General features: G+C 31.2%; 1 protein-coding gene across 17 annotated transcripts in view; it reads right to left on the bottom strand.

Moving 5' to 3' along the window:
• The window catches only part of PMCA (plasma membrane calcium-transporting ATPase 3), a 64,723-nt gene that overhangs the window by 11,869 nt on the left and 34,352 nt on the right, over window positions 1-18,502 (bottom strand). For 6 of the 17 annotated variants that reach the window (XM_015516345.2, XM_015516343.2, XM_015516352.2 and 3 more), the window contains 14 exons: window positions 17,714-17,878; window positions 17,456-17,647; window positions 17,151-17,380; window positions 16,936-17,071; window positions 16,735-16,869; window positions 16,058-16,285; window positions 15,793-15,995; window positions 14,939-15,694; window positions 14,695-14,874; window positions 14,438-14,632; window positions 13,108-13,314; window positions 11,795-12,357; window positions 11,133-11,271; window positions 5,139-5,207 (listed from right to left, as the gene is read on the bottom strand). In XM_015516345.2, coding sequence (XP_015371831.1) covers window positions 5,139-5,207; window positions 11,133-11,271; window positions 11,795-12,357; window positions 13,108-13,314; window positions 14,438-14,632; window positions 14,695-14,874; window positions 14,939-15,694; window positions 15,793-15,995; window positions 16,058-16,285; window positions 16,735-16,869; window positions 16,936-17,071; window positions 17,151-17,380; window positions 17,456-17,647; window positions 17,714-17,870 — 3,390 coding nt within the window. In that variant the 5' untranslated portion in view covers window positions 17,871-17,878. Of the gene's footprint in view, window position 1; window positions 2,001-5,138; window positions 5,208-7,778; window positions 8,357-11,132; window positions 11,346-11,794; window positions 12,358-13,107; window positions 13,315-14,437; window positions 14,633-14,694; window positions 14,875-14,938; window positions 15,695-15,792; window positions 15,996-16,057; window positions 16,286-16,734; window positions 16,870-16,935; window positions 17,072-17,150; window positions 17,381-17,455; window positions 17,648-17,713; window positions 17,879-18,502 lie in introns of those variants that run through there. The other 11 variants (XR_016192471.1, XR_016192472.1, XM_015516350.2 and 8 more) reach the window with 9 other exon arrangements.

Genomic DNA, 18,502 nt, shown 5'->3' with positions numbered 1-18,502 from the left:
ATTTAAATAAACTTAACGATAATAATATCGCTGTGCACTTTTATTTTTTTCAATATAAAACAGAAACATTGTTTCATTAATTATTCACGGAATCCACCTATAATATTATAATAACCAACTATATTATATAATAGCAAGCGTTTATCTACACTATATAATATTATAATTAATTTGAAAATCGGTATAAGTAAACACTAAATAAAGAAGAGTACTATATAATGCTCTGCAGTGGTGACTATAAATCGACAAACAATAAAAACTATTTAATAATATAATATAATGTAATAATAATAATAATAATAATAATAATAATAATAATATTATTAATAATTATAATAATAATAATAATTAATAATAATAATAATAAGTATAGTAAATTCTATCATTTGAAGATAAGTAATAGTAAATTGTACATAAAATCTAAACAGCCATTTATTCCCCTTCCTCACCACTATACAAGTAATTATAATCGTTGTTATAATTAATAATATTCGTTGGCAGCGAGAACATATTATAATCTCTTATTTAAAAAAAATTTGTTATTAATATAATTAATAAAGCGTTAGTTAAGTATATATTAGTTTTTTATTATACTAAAATAATAGTTAAATGGATTTGAGCCCACGTTAGTTACAACAACTTACACCAATTAAATATTTTTAACATCTAGAAGTAGTTGGAATTATAACGTTTATTAAATCGAATTCTGCCGAAAGTGTCAATTGCAGCTTCTAATATGTTTTAAGAATATACGCACAATAGAATAAAAACACCGAATAGCAGTAACTATATTGTGTATTGCTATTTAAGGTATGTCTATAGTGGCAATCGATTGGTCAAATGGTTTACGATTATCATTACATCTACAGATAGGGAACAAACAGTATTATTATTAGAATATCGAAACAGAAATATTGTCATGATGTATCCTCACGAGTAGGTCTGGCTTAATGATACGTAGATACGGTATTCGAACAAGTAAACATAAGCTTACGACGCAGAAAATTCCAAAAAAATTCAATATACTCGCGTATAAGCAATATAATATGTGTCCATCGACGTGCGTACAGTCTTTAAGTCCCGGGTAAAGATCGAGGAGGACTAATGAGATTGGACCCGGGACTTTCGAAATTAATTTAGGACGAGGTCCTACAGTAAGTACCTAAACTTAGTTCAATAGTTGCACCGAAACAAATAACATGCACGTGATTAAGCAGATGGTCTCGGATTTTGTAGATATTTTCATTTCCCCGGTGAAATAGTGGTGTACGCGAATCGTGCTCAAATAGTTCGCTAATATTCGCCCCTATATTTCGATCACTAGCGTGTCTACTAAAAAGGTAAAGAGGTCTAATATTACTCGTATATGTTTTTTTTTTCGATTGCAATTGTCATATTATTTAATGGTGTGTTGTATTAAATGACAGTTTGGAAATTTCAAGAATAAAAAACATTTATCAAACGCATCTTTGCATATAAATAGATGAAGAATAAGAACAGCAATCGAAAGAAATGCACAGATTTATTTTTGACGACGTTGCAGCAAAAACACTACTAAAATTTAAGACGTCGTCAAAGAAGGGTAGTTAAAATTCACTGTGATACTATCAACGTAATAACGATGCTGATGACATATTAATATTATTAATAACCATACATAACTACTATTACAAGTATAACAAGAACAAGAAGAACAAGAACAACAAAAACCACCAACAGCGGCGGCTTTAGACCAAGTGAAAAAAATATTAACAATAATCAATTAATGTAAAGTATAATAATAATAATATATTATCGCGTTTGAGTTTTAAGAGAGATGTTTCGCGTATATTATTATGTATTATAAAATTAATTATAATAGTTTTACATTTAAATAATAATAATAATAATAATAATAATAATAATAATATCGCGGTATTTATCGATTAACGTGTGTGTGGTGCCTTGTGTCCGAGACGAACAACAACAACCGGTCAAACCATTTGACCTTGCCACATTCTCTGAAAAGAAATACGTGTGCGTTACAATAATTTAAATCCAACGTAATCGAAAAAAAAAAATTAAGTGCAAACCAAAAGAAAAAATCAATATATATAATATATATATAAAAAAACATTATCCACACACATTATTCGCATTACTCATCGCATAAGCGGCAGTGAAATTTGCTTTTCACTGAAAAAAGTCCCTCGAGGAAACCTCAAAATCGAGCAGCCAATTGTAAAATATTACGTATATTGATCATCTCGAAAGTACAACAATTATTATATGAAAGCATGAAATCACGCGTGTAATTAAAAAAAAAATCCACACCCATTCATCATACAAACACACGCAAAAACTTAAACACACGCACACACACACACACACGCACGCAAAACTTACACACACATAAACACCGAACAAAAATCAAAATCCAAACAACGTTATTATTATTATTATTATTATTATTATTAAACGTACCTAATTAATATAGGTAAAATAGGTATTATATATTATGTATTATTATTATTATTATTAACGACATAGCCGATTGCTTAAAAGGAATATATTACAAAATAAATTATTGTGTTAGGTAATTATTATTTTGAGTAGGTATAATATTAAGCGGCGACACCAGCGATAATAATTACAAAATATAATCATTATACATATTATACTATATATATATATTAGATTTACTAATATATACCCTTACCTCAAATTCGGGTGGCGTTTATTGCAATGCCCCTTAAAACACTGCGGCATCCGGATTTTTTTTTAATTTTAATTTTTTATCAACAATTTTGTATTTATATCTTAACCCAGAATATTGTATCAAACAATACAATGTGTAAATTTATTTTATGTTATTAACATTAAACCATAATAATTGTATATTAATTGTATGTGTATAACGCAAACCGACGATGAAAACGTCGTTCAACTCCTATCACATATTACCATCACATAGTTATATTATAAATATATATATAATTTATTCACACACACGCGCGCGTACGCGCTTTCACGTTATATATACCTGAACACTACTACTATATATATTTCGTTTTAATAATAATAATAATAATAACGAAAATAATTGTATATTTTTGAATAATAAATATAATATGTATTAAATAATAGGTAATAATATGTAAAGAAGATATTAAAAGGCAGTAAACGCACACGCATACACGCACATACACACACGCACACACAACTCCCGCACACACACTTTAACGTGACGGGGATTGACAATGTATGAAAGTTGCGTTTGGAATAAATCGATGATTCATTGTCTCCAACGTAAAGTGCGCGTGGGAAAATAAGAATAAAATAAATATAATATAGAGTATACAAATAAAAAAGCCAAGCAAGCCACTTATCAAATACAATAATGACGACAACCGATACCAAAAGCTGTATAAAGAAAAACATAAACAAAAACAACAACACCGTGCAAAAATAAAATTTCAAAAATAAATCTAAAGAGGTTCAAGGATCGGGTCAGCAGTAGCAGCAGCATTAGTATGTAATAGTCATTATTGTTATGCATAATAACTGTATACTTATGTATACAATCATAGAAAACATATACATAATGCTCTATGATTACATTGTATAATATTTGTATTACTTTTTCTTGACTACTATACTACTACCATACTACTACTGCTACCATTACTACTATTACTTATATTTCAATGGTCGTAATCATCAACATATTACTCAAGTAGATCAGATATTACAGGATATTATCGGTCAATTTTTGAGTGTTTAAAACAAGATTATAATATGAGTATATAAATGTCAATACACACGCTCCTGATTTGGATTCCCCGACATCTGTCATGCGCAACGATGCAAATTTTATACACAATCGAATCCATGAATTTCTTCTGAAATCGTAATTGTATTAAGCAGATCACGTGTCGTTATTAATTTTAAAACGAAAATCTCGAAAGCTTATCGACAGGTCACAGACAATATATAGCAAGTACGTTACGCACATGCGCGTCAACCTTTGTCAAGTCCACGTTCATTCAATTTTCATAATACAGATGATATACTATTGATTCGGTGTACGTATACACGACGACAGTTTCATTAAATACAAATCAGTGCGTGTGATATCAGGTGTAGTAAAGGTTTTGTAGAAAATGTTTTTGATAATAAAAATTGATTTTAGATAATTAAACGTTTTTAACGAACGCTCGATACATTATTACTATATTAACATAAATATAATTTAAGTTTTTTTTAAAACTAATTTAAACATCAAGGGATAACCAATTGACCCGTCTAACTATGGAGAACACGACCAAGATTGCACACAAAAATACCAGAAAAAATATAAATCAACTCTTTTTTACACACATACACACACATGAGCACTCACACGCCAGCCTTATAATACTTAAGTAAATGTAATAAATATCGACAGAAACATATTTATTATTAAGTTATTAAATTAGTAAATTATTAAACATGCATCAACTCCAAACTCCCCGAACTTCGTACGCTGTCTATGTTTGACTAGTATGCGTATCATAATAACTACTTTATTAGTAACAATTATAATAAGATGGTTAATAAGTTTGAATGGGTTAGTACATCCATCTACTTTTACATTTTGATATATAAAACAATAATTTGGCACATAAACTTCCGATACAGATATACTGCAGTGTTGTGATGAACCAGATTGATATTGTGGTATCCATTCTTATAAATGTATAATTATTATAATAATATAATGTACCGTTATCATTAATAACCCTTATAAATACTAATGTGGAATCATCTGGTAAGTAGTAAATATATGCATTATATATATTATGTATATATATATATATATTATACGGTGATACAACAAAGTATAAGGTTTTTAAAATGTATTCCCTCTGTACAATCATGGCCGCGTTACTCTTACTATACTATAACACAAATATTTCAACAACAAAATCGGTGAAGACAAATGTGCCAAACCTGGCATAAAACATTATTCGTAATGGCGGTAGTAGTATTAATAGTAATAGTAGTAGTAGTAGCATTAGTAGAAAAAGTAATAGCAGACCAAAAAGTAGTAATATCAAACAAACCAAATGAAAACAAGAAAATAAAACAAAATCAGTTTAAGGAAGAAAGCGGCTTACAGCTTGGTCAGTGGAGCTCTTGCTGTATGGGACCGGAATCAAACGTTCTTGCAATTCACCGCCTATCACCTTTAACGTTTAATATTAATTGTATTAGATTAACGAATAATTTTCATCAAAACCACGTTAAATATGTTTTTTCTACCATTGCAATTAATAATTTTTACATTATCATAACAATTATAATACATTGTTATAATTTGACTGACTATTTTCCTGTTGGGAATAAAAACATAATATTAAATGTTTCAATTTAAATCCATAATAATTACAATTTCATTCTCTGCACATCACACATATATCATCAGAGTGATATATTATGATCCATGTTGATAGCTGACAGTACATATTATAAAATATGTTATAGATGTTTGTGAGAATAAATGAAATTAATATAGCATAAAAGTTGAAAAAGTGCGATAGAAATAATGAAGATAACCACCAAAAGTGCGCAACCAAACCAAATCAAAATTACCGCCTCATCACCAATAAATAAAAAAAGCCCTATTTCCAAAAACATCGAACACAGACAAATACACAGAGATCGGAACCCAAAGCAGCCACCAGTATGTAATCACCACCAGCATTAAAATACAACCTAAAAATTAAGATGGAGTTATCAGTTATGAGATTATTGTATGTGAAAGCCGGTTATACAGACATTACTCGAGTAATCCGTTTTTCATCCTATTTCCGTAACCAGAGTTTGAAAAAAACCAAATCTTTATCCCACAGGGGAGACACGTAATAATCAACGGTGATGGTTGATCTCAAACAAAAAATAATAAATATATAAAAATACCTAAAAAGGTATAATATTATGATTATTGTGACGCCCAGTTAGTGACATGATAAGCGTTACGTATTTCAAGTTATTCGAATCACGTCCAGAAAAGCGATACATTCTGAATTATTTTTGGCGTGTTGTTTCGCTTACGAAGCTATAATATGTACCGCGACCGTATATTTTGCTGTATTGAGATAATGTTGACACCTCGCATTGTGGCCCAAGTAGAAATACTAATTAAATATTATTTGTAATATATATATTATTGGTGTGCAAGTATTAACGTATAATGCCCACTATTCGGCAAGAGCAAGACAACAACAACAATAATAATAATAACAATAATAGTAATAATAATAAAAGTATCATAATCACGAATGTGCGCAAAAGTATGTGATTATAAGTATATTATGTATATAATAATATATAGTGTGTAAATAGAATAAATAAAGTATAGACATACGGAGACAGAGAAATAAGAGTGACAGAGTGAAAGAGAGTGAGTGAGCGAGAGAGCCAGACATCAAACAATGTATAATATAATAAGACATTAAACGATAGCTATTAGCGCAGGCGAATTTACCTAAGTAAATATATGGCAAATTATTAAATAATAATAATATAAATAAAATAATAACATGAATATAACAATAATTATTACAATAAAAGTAATAATATAAAATATAAATATAATATAATATCATAAATATCAAATATATGTAAATAATATGATATTATGATCTTGCCTTTGTAGCTTAATTGATGTAGTGTTGGTAAATTGTGTTAGTATAACCCGATTGCCCTTTTTATTGTTAGTACGGGAAGCATGGTATTATGATATTATTATTAAATGTGTGTGAAGTATGAATATTGGATGTTAATGTATCAATAAATAGGCATCGTGCGGAACGTCAACGTCCGAAGTGGTTTTGTTTGACAATAATTATATAACTGAATTTTAACATTGCTTTATCCTAACTAACAGTGCTGGGTTGCATAAACAATCACTTAACATTTAGTGACCTAATGGGCCTTTTAAACATGAATTAGTGGCCCATGATTGGTCCATGAAATTGCAATGAACCCTTAAATTAATACATTTTAAACATGCAACTCAGCATTAGATAATATAATATATAACAACTATATAGATAGTATACTACATATTGTTTTAATCAGAACGTATAAGTCGGCAGCTATATGCATCTACAGGGAAATATTTATAAGACATATTACCACTGATAATATTTGATAATGATTGATAAGACTTTAATGTCTGAATTAAATTCTTAGATCAGAGATCAAATCATTATTTTAATTTGTCATCAGTTGTAATATTTAGTGAGTATTAGCCCTGTAATAGCTGCTGGCTTAAATGATATCATGGCTACATAGTTGTCTTATATGACTAAGCAGACACTACACTATAATCTGACAACTCAAGTGTCCGAAATATAATCGAATGATGATAAAAAAATATAGTAATAAAAAGAAATAAAAATGCATAGAACAATATTACGTCTATATTTCACGCGATACCCATTTAGTAACACAGTATATACATCAAAATTCAAGCATAGCCCGCCGCGCATATTCGAAATAAGCCTTAAACGATGCTTAGCTGACACCGCATAAAAATTCCCGAGTTAATCAGCATACACATTACAGTCGGTGGGGGAGGTACACGCAAAGGCAGAGAGAGAGAGAGAGAAAGAGAGAATGTGTGTGTGTGTGAGAGAGAGAGAAATACATATTGAGACATTGAGAGAATATTATAATACATAGGATTGAAAACCACCCAGTTTGTTTATAAAAAAAAAATATTCTATCCCAGAAAAATAACGAAAACAAAATATACCCAAGCTCGAAAATTCATATAATTTGTACGTATAAGTATAATAATAATAATAATAATAATAAGTCGATAAAAAAATGTGACGTTAGTAAAATAAAAATAAATATTTATAATATATATGTATATATATATATATATATATATATATATATACGTTTCGTTAAATAAAAAAAATAACGATGACAATATTGATTATCGTTACATAAGGTATACACATATATTATATTTATAATAATATATTATGTAAATAAATAAATTATTACGAAATTGCTCGTTTGTTTGTTGTTTTTTTCCATTTTTTCTTTTTTAAACGTGACGTTCACAAGACCGTTATATAGGATAATTCGTTAATATGAATATATATATATATATATTTTTTTTTTATCCCTCACTGAGTGGTGTCTTGTTGTTAGTAGGAGGGGCAGCTTGGTGGTGGTGGTTGTGTTCCTCGTCTATGTACGTGATGTTGTCGGACAAAGGACGGCCCCGCGAGCTGGTAGTAGTGCGGAAACTATGTATGGAACGCCGTTCTTCCAGGTCTTCTAGTGTGGACTTGAAAGCTCGAATGACACGCAGCTGCAAACACACAAACACAACACGCGTGTCATGCGAAGTGTGTTTTTATCTTGTTTTAGGTGATGTGTACAACAACTTTTTATTTTTATTTATTTTAAGAAATTAATAATTATGATATATTATATAGGTCTTAAATTATGTATATACTTTTTTTATTATTATTATTATTCAATCCATATAATCAGAGATATGTTATGGAAGGGTTTGAGCTTTGGGAAGGCGAGGACGCTAACAGCGATACAATAATTGCCAAATCGGTAACATGGTATAGGTACCCCATATACTATGACGATTATACCTACTGACGAACTCGTAGTCAATTATAGTTCATAAGCTATAGTCAAAACAAATAAAACCACTTATATAAGGTACGCACCTATGCGTTGATGCAAAAAATTACTAAACAGTTATTTTAAAAATTTCGCGCTGTGAACTTTTAACTATTTGCCATTTCAAATTAAAAGATAATTATATACATATTTTTTAATATTATTGAAACACGTAATATGCCAACAATGTGTTAGTAATTAAAACGCGGACTATCTACTTATTAGATATATCTATGTAAATTCTACTAGACCCTACAACAAATAATAAAGTGGGTGATAATGATAATGAAAATGTGTTATACAGTGAGTTTTGCTTAATGAGATCACTGGTTTCCCGTGAATCAGACAATATAATATCTAAAGTATGGTTTTTAAAACAGAATTTAATAATCATAATAACATAACATAATGCTACTAATTAAGTCGTGGGCCAAGTTATGTTTCGCAGATATTTTTCAGTAACTTCACAAATTATTAGAACCACTATTTAATTTCACCATAAGATGAAAAAAAATACTAAATAAATACTCGTATGTGTATCAACTTTAAACCTATAAGGAAATAAATAACTAATAAGTAAATAAGACGAGCAATAAATTACTCAATTGCAGTCAATTAAGTATAAAAGATAATTTAAAAAAAAAATCAGTTAATAGAATCAAAATGACCTGCACCAATGTGATCACATAAAACGAAACTCACTCAATATACGATAGTATAATGAAATCGTTTTAGTGAAAGCAAAACTAAACAAAAGAAAATTAGCACATAAAAATATGTATAATATCACATTTACCTATTAATATTTATAGCATATAGCTATAATGTAGCTGATTATTCGAAAAAAATAAAACGATAACATAACTAATACCACTGATGAGATTTGTCTTATTATACAACCCATCAGTTTTTAGGATTTTTCGAATAACATGTAAGGAAGGAAATATTGGTAGATCTCAACTGGCTCACTCGCTCTGCTACTGATAGACAGGAGAGATACTCGCGTTTTCAACCGACCAAGAAAACCCGTGTTATTCACACACATCAATGTTTTCGTGTAAGGCTGAAATTATTATTATTAAATCTATATTAAATAATAGTTTTTCCTTATTTCATAATGATATCGAACGGATGGATTCAGGAATTACTAGAATAAGTATATGGGTGCCTACTGATGAAAACCACTTGGAACATAAAAATAGATCCATCACTCGTGTCATATGTCGGTCGTAACAATAAGTATTTATGCATATTGAATAAAAAGAAAATTCGCCCCAATAAATGAAAAACATTATCATCGATACAATAATGACATGTAAAATCATTAAGTTATACTTACAATATCACCCGTAGTTTGTAGGAGGGATTTTAAGAATGTACAATAAAATTATCATGTTGTAAAGTCGTCACAGATAACATATTGTAACGGACATTCACTTCGTGTGAAAATAAAAAATAAGTATACTACTTAAAAATGTCTATTATACTATTCCGTGGCCAATAATTGAACACGATAATAATTCAACAAGACATCGTTATAGGGGGGAACAATCGACGATTTTCAATACAAAAAAACGGATATTAGTGATGTCGTTTTTGATTATAAATATTATTTCTTTTTTTCTGTTGAATAAATAGGTACACTGTTATACAGTATAACATATATACATATAATAGAAATATATGATAACTAATAATACGTATAAATATTAGTATAAAGTAATCTTACGGACCCTCGGTAGGGCTTAATCACTTGTAACGCACCCTCACGCTGTCCTAATTAATAATTCGTTAATAGTTTATGTCATGTAAATAACGATAACGAAAACACATCATCATAAAAATGTATGTAATAATACATAGATATACGCACATACGATAATGTTACATTTCGGTAACGTTATGTGCGAACCACGGTAGAAAAATAAATTTAAAAACATGTAAAAATAAATAAAACTATAAAACTGAATATAATATACTAGCTATGAGAGAAGAGAGAAAAATTGCGAAATTGATAGAGAGACAGAGTATATAGTAACAATATAATACGACTGAAAAAACGATGTAGGTACGTAAAATAACTTGCACACAAATTTTAGAAAAACGAACAACAAACGACGAAAAGAAAAAATGTCGTATTCATGAAGAATGTATCGTATTATGTTAAAATATACAATACGGTCGCACTGCAGCAGTGAAAGATATACGCGAAAAACTATTAGAAATACGACGATAAGACATTACTTTAAAAAAAAATGATATGTAACGTGTACATCGATTGGCAAGAAGAAATAAAATAATCTATAAAAACAAAAATTAAGGGCGTTTTAAAGTATAAGAATTGACATTGACAACAAGATAAAACGACGTGAACAAAAGTCAAAAAAATCAACATTTATCCGCCCTATTTTGGCGGCAATCAGTGATGCAGCCAATGATGCTCTAACCTGAGTCTGTAGCCTGGTCAGTCCACGGATCCACAGGATCTGGCCGGCTCGCGGCTTTTGCCCGGAATCGGGATCGTATCTGTTTTCTTCACCTAGGTTAATAGCGTTGGTGTACTCCTCTGGATGTCCGCGTCCCCATCTGCGAATGACAAAAATCACAAGGCGACAGGGTGGTTAATATTCGCGGTTCGTCTCGCAATCGGTAAAATAATGCTACAACAATATAATAATTAGGACGTTATTTTGTTCATGATTTTATTTTATAGTATCGGGAGTAGAAAAACTCGAATGTACTCATAAACATTTGATCCGGGATTATGATATATTATTAGGTGGGTTTGTCTCGGATATGAAATCTGTCACAATTTGCAATAGATCACAACTATCACCATTAATACACGGACAATGCCGTTCGAAAATAGCAAACCGTAAATATTGCCACCTGAAGTCAAATTATATGATATAACAGTGGGAAATTCATTCCGAGACGAAAAAAATGTATTCAACCTTGGACGATTTGAACCGAATTCTAGCTACATAAACAGAACATCACTAATAATAAATATCATCACAATATTATATTGTCGACGTGTTCCTGGGGAGGGGGCACCTCGGGGCTATCACAGCCGGCTCGGCTCAGCGTTTAAGAGCATTTTACTTACGACAGAAGTTTCGGGATTTTTCGGGTAGGCACAGTGGTGACTATCTGACCCCACAGCAGGGTGCCGAACCCAAACAGTAAGCACCACATCCACTGCTCCAGCGTGAGACTCTTGGTGCTGAACGCGTCCTTGCCGTACTGGATGATGAACACTTGTGACAGCACTGTGCCGATCCATATGCTGTAGAATATCGGGTTGGTGAAGAATCCTTGGAACACGTTGCGCTGGCCATGGATTTTACGAGCGTTTATCTCATTGAACAGCGTCATCATAACGAACGTGTTGAAGATGACGGTGAAATGTTGCGTTGGCTCAGAGCCGAACTCGGCTCCGCGGCCGGTTGGTATATCCAACATCTTGTCACCAACGAACAACAACGAGAAGATGACCGTCAGTTGGTAGATGGCCTGGCCAATGATGTTCTTCATCATGGTACGCGATATCAGAGGCTTTGTACGGCCGTACGGTTTCCGCAACAACAAGTCGGAAGTGGGCAGCTCCGTGGCCAACGCCAACGAGGCCAGCGTGTCCATAATCAAGTTCACCCACAACATTTGAACGGCCTGAGTAAGTTCGTAAACAAAATTCCGCGTCAACAAACCGCACATAATAAAATATACATTTGTTGTTTTTTTTTTTTTTTAAACATAAATAATTAATCATTTCCCCGCGTTAACGGATTAACGGATTAACGGATTTAAAAACATTCGTCATTCATGTGCGACCAAATACCTAATATAACAGAATGCACAGTTTTTAAATTTTTTTTTAATCATAAAACTATTCTTATTAATTTATCGTTAAAAAAAAGTTATTTTTAAACTTTTGTTTATACTCTGTCTCTCATAAGATTAACCACAGGCGGCAGCTGATTTCCGTTCGGTCTGGTCAGATCCAAAGATCAATGCGTAGTCATCGTCCTCATCCGCTTTCTATGAATGATCAACCAAGACCGAGTAACCATCACTTTACCGTCGTTAATATAAGCAAAATACAAGGTAGATGGTAGTTGGAATATTAAAGTGATGAGCCTAAGACCACGGTACTCACTCGCATTATACACACCTACTTATTGCCACCGCCATCGTGCGCAGAAGTCCGCCTGTGTTACTCTTATTATACAATAAGGCAGAGTATAATCTATGAGATATTTTGTTAGTTGTAACATATACGAATAAAAGTTATTGTGCGTTTATTTTTAACGCATTAATTCTGATTAGATTCACAAATGAATCGATCAGCTATTTGAAAAACTTGCAGTAAAAATAAAAAACGACTAATATTACTACAATTTTGTTTGATGTTATGCTTACCTTTAGCGGACTGTCTTGGACGGCACATGCTCCTATAAATGCTACAATAACGGCTACCACATTTACGGTCAACTGGAATTGTAAAAATTTAGCAATGCTGTCGTACACATTACGACCCCACATAACTGCTTTAACAATACTACTGAAGTTGTCATCTGTCAAAATAATATCTGAAGCTTCCTTAGCTACATCTGTTCCAGCAATACCCTATAAAAACAAACATTCCATTATAATAAGTGAAGGATTAAAATGTAATTAAAAAAAACCAATAAGAATTATTCAAAAATTTGTAATCATATAATTTATTTATTATTTATTTTTTTACGTTTTTTTAATTTTCTATTAATAGATGTTTAACCATAAGATATGTGTCCATTATGTTATTAAAAAACAAACCTAGTAAGTTATATTACCAAGTTGGTAAATTTCCTAATAGTGAATTAGTGAATAGGTATCAACTATGAAAATATAGAGGAATGGCATTGATTTAATAACTAATTATATTCAAGATAACTATGAATGACTAGACAATTATTTCACAGTATAATTGGGAAAAGGATTTCGAAATAAAACCTAAATATGTATTTTGTTTTTTGTTTTTTGAAATTGATTTTCAATGTAAATCTATAAAAAAAATTACATGGGAATTGGGCGTCCATTGTCTTTATGGGACTTCCTTTAAACAATTATAAATGGTCATAACACGAGAACGAATTCCCAAATATTAATGTGAATATTTAGTATGAATTAAGTATTTTAAATATAACATAGGTACGTGGTATTACGGACATAAATTCATAAATTTATTCAAACAAATATCACACAACCATAGAATTTCACTGGTGTGATTAGTAGATTAGTTATGTCATTATGTAAAACAAAAATCATTAGATAGAAACATGACATAAATACAATTGCTCTTTAATGTGAATTTTAATATTTTGATTTTAATTATAAGTGTTCTAACGAACACAACAGGCGACAATAACTATCTTCCTATGTTAGATTTCTATGGTAGGAATCAAATGAAATCAAACGTACTTAAATTGTAGTTCAAGTATTAAGTTTAATTTAAAAACATAAATATTCATAACTTATCTATGTCAAAATGACACGGACTATGAACATGAATGTTTTCAACATAATTTGTGTATATACAAGTTATCATTATGTATTTATAATAAACTAAAACAAAAAATAGTTATTAATAAAGATCAACCCCATTTAATTTGTTAAATAACAAACCATACAAGTAACAGAAATTTTTTACAACTAATAATAAATAATTATAATTTTTTTTAGATTTTATATATTTATTTATATTTAATACCATAGCAAATCCAACGTCAGCTTTTTTCAATGCAGGACCATCATTGGTACCGTCACCAGTTACTGCCACTACCTCACGACTTTCACTCACTTTACTGTCAATAATACCCTTTACCAGTGTGTATTTATCTGTTGGCGACGACCTAGCCAATACTCTCAATTTAGGCCATACTTTATCCAATAAATGTTGTTGAACCTGTAAGAACAAAATAATTTAATACATATTTTATTAAAATTAAAATAACAAATTTAACTAACATCGCCATTAGCATCACGAATCCGTTGATTGAATTCTTTGCCTTCTAATACAAGCCAGTCTTCACCAGGTTTAAATATACCACACTTGGTGGCAATTGATCGAGCTGTGTTAACATTATCTCCAGTAACCATACGTACAGTGATACCAGCTCGCTGACATTTTTTAATAGCTTCAGGTACCTAAAATTAAACTCCAAGTGAACAACAGTTTTTTTAAATGACCATAGTGAAATGTTAATTTTACCTCCGGTCGAACGGGATCTTCAATTCCTACAACACACAGTGCAGTGAGATCGCACACTATATTGTCTTCAGAATCCCAATCAGGTTCACCTTCATAATGAACTTGGTTGGGTGTATCGGTTTTTCCGGGTATGAAATCCTTGTACGCAACAGAAATAGTACGAAGACCATCAGAAGCCATAGGTTCAATGACATTTCTCACCAAACGATCTTGCATTTCACGTGTGAATTTCTCCAATCGGCCATCACGACCATAGATATATGAACATTTTTTCAGTACAATTTCAGAGGCACCTTTAGTAAATAATCTGTAGCCACCGCCTTCTCTTGGAATGACTGTACTCATGGACTTTCGCACAGAATTAAATGTATATACACGTGTTAACATTTCTTCAGGTATGTCATCACGCCATGTTTGATAATTTTTACCGAGAGCAAGAATAAATCCTAGAAGTGCACACTCAGTTTTGTTACCAACTTGTTTTGGAAGTTCACTGGTTGGATCATCGGGTGGCATAATTTTAGATGTATACGCTGAATTAATAGATATTGCTTGCACTAATAAGTTTCCAACATTTGATGGTATAGATGCAAATTGAGGCATTGTTTTACTAAGGACTTCACAGATATAAGACTGTACAACTGTCATTCGGTTTGTTGTTAATGTACCAGTCTTATCAGAACAAATGGCAGTAGCATTACCCATAGTTTCACAAGCGTCCAAATGTCTAACCAAATTGTTATCTTTCATCATTTTCTACACAATTAATAATACATTGTTAATAATTAAAAATAATATTGCAACGATTTTATTTTAGTAAACACACATGATAATATTCCTATGATATTAATTACCTTGACTGAATATGCTAAAGACAGAGTAACAGCGAGAGGAAGTCCTTCAGGAACTGCCACCACTAAGACAGTGACACCAATAATAAGATGGCGAACAAATTCACCAGCATAATGGTTCTTCCACTGTTTTTGTTGTATAACAAATGTATGGATACAAAATTGAATTACTAATATAAGCACAGTGAGTACGGCAATCGTTGATCCTAGTAATGAAAATAAAATGTGTGTAATATAAAATCTAAAACATAACAATTGATTTACTTACCAGCATATCCAATTTGAATGGCCAATTTTGTGAGTTTAGCTTGCAACACAGACTTGTCTTTTTTTGCTGGTTCTTCCGACTCTCCAGATTGTCCTCCGCCTCCAGCAGCATCATCATCTGTTTCACCTCCCTTATCTATTTGTTTCATACCGATATCAGTTGCATGGCTGTTGATGGTAGGTGGCACTTCATCAGTTAAACTCTTCTTTGTCTTTAATTTTTTGGCTTCTATTTATAAAATTATATATTTTTTACTAACGTTTTTAACATATAATTTAGTTTCAACACATTTAATAGTACCGATAAGCATGGTTAAATAATTAAAAAGTAAAATACCATGTGCATTACTAATAAACACAAAAAAAGGATTATGCCTGTTAAAATATCGATGGCACAGAAATCTTTAAAAAAAAAATCATATCCAAGATACAAATTTTTAAGTTAAAAAGTTGATTTTCAATGTATCAAAATAAATTTTAAAAACAGAATAAAATACTTTGATAAAAGTTGTTACATGTCATCACATCTCTTTGAACTCTCTACATAAATAAAATTTAAAACAAGACACAAATTTAGATGATTTTCCGAAAATTTCGAATTATGCATTATATTAATATTAATATGTGGAAATATATTTGTATAACTACACCAAGTTTGAACGATATTCAACAGTTTACCTTTTCGTTGTTTCTTCATTTCTTCCTCTTGTTGATCTACTGCTGCACCTAAGAGTGTGAATATTATTCCAGCCTGAGAATTTATACCCACTGCAGTGACCAACATTTTTCCACTGCCTTCCATTACATGGGTTCCTTAAATTAAAAAAAAAATATATACATATTAAACTTCTTTTACAACAAAAACCGAATTATTTATACCTGATAGGACCATGGGATCAAATGCTTCTCCTTTTTTGACATGGTCTGATTCGCCAGTTAAAGAAGATTCGTCAACTTTTAAATCATTACTTTGAATTAGCACACCATCAGCTGGTAGCAAATCTCCGTATTTAATCTGAATGATTAAGACGACATTTAGTTACTATTTACTATTCATATTAACTTGTAATTAACTTAGTTATCATAGTAATTACCTGGCAAATGTCACCAACTACTATTTCTCCAACGGAAATTTGTCGCAGTTCGCCCTGCCTGATGACATTAAATCTGTGTTCACCTTCGATACGGTTTTGAAGACCACGGAATTGTCTTTCTTTCGTATAATCATTAAATGCTGTTACGATAACGACCACTATAACGGATATTAAAATAGCTAATCCTTCAATCCATCCATGTTTTGCTTCATCGTCTTCTGCACTCATTGCTACAATAACGAACATTTTAGTATTAATATATAAAAATATCAACTATATACAAAGAATTTCCAGAAAAAATTTACATTCTTCGTCGGCAGGTTTGTAAAGTGATAATCCCAATGATACGAGAGCAGCAATTTCTAAAATAATTAGAGTGACATCCTGCAAAGCTTCCCAGACAAGTTGCATGAACGTCTTTGGGGGTTTAGGGGGTATGGTATTTGAGGAGAAAGTCTCCTTCCTGTGCTCCAGATCAGCTGTAGATCCGCTTAATCCTAATTTTAATCGCATAATTGTAATATAATTAAAATTATATTAGTTAAAAAATAACGAATAATTACCTTCACTGGGTGATGTATACAGCTTTTTACAAACATCCTGAACTCCACCCAGTTCGTTTAGTTTGGCGATTCCTTCACGACCTCTATGCTCCATGAGCTCACGTAATTGTTTTAACGTTACCCCATATTGGGCGGGTCGCCCGTCTATTGTGGCCATATTTTTATCTGTTAAAAAAAAAAATTATAATTAACCATTTTTGCAAATGCCGTCATCGCAATCGAGTTTCATTCCAACCGTTAGAGTCAAGGCATCATTATCTTATCATGACCTATTATCGTCATTTTTTTTTACATTTTTTCATCATAAAATTAACATAACTATTAAGTTTTCATACAAATTAGTTTTTTTTTTATTACCACGATAACAGTAACAATTAATTTAGAAATTTATAAAATGAGACAAATTTGCGGATCACATACTGGTAAGTACGAGCAGCGAGCACACGTACGTCTATATAATCAACACCACCGAATGCACATCGCCATTGGCCACATTTACCACCGCACTCGCATATTAACACACTAAATACATTTATTAACATAAATATATACATATACAACCACCGCTGTACTCATCATCACCGGACGTTACTAATTTACACCTACTGTCCGTCAGTTGGCGTCGGAGAATGTATATTATACAATATAATACGAGAACGCTTACGCTTTCCGCCGTCAGATGATCCCAGATAGCAATGACGCACGAACTGTACACAAGCGTATTATATTAATTTACAATTTGTTAGCCACTATATTATAATAACATTGCTGAACCCAAAGATGGCGGTT

This window comes from Diuraphis noxia, unplaced genomic scaffold, assembly GCF_037042655.1.
Source record: "Diuraphis noxia isolate RWA-SAM2 unplaced genomic scaffold, SU_Dnox_SAM2 contig0001, whole genome shotgun sequence".
In the NCBI taxonomy this organism is placed as follows: domain Eukaryota; kingdom Metazoa; phylum Arthropoda; class Insecta; order Hemiptera; family Aphididae; genus Diuraphis; species Diuraphis noxia.
This window is presented reverse-complemented; position numbering and strand designations above follow the sequence as displayed.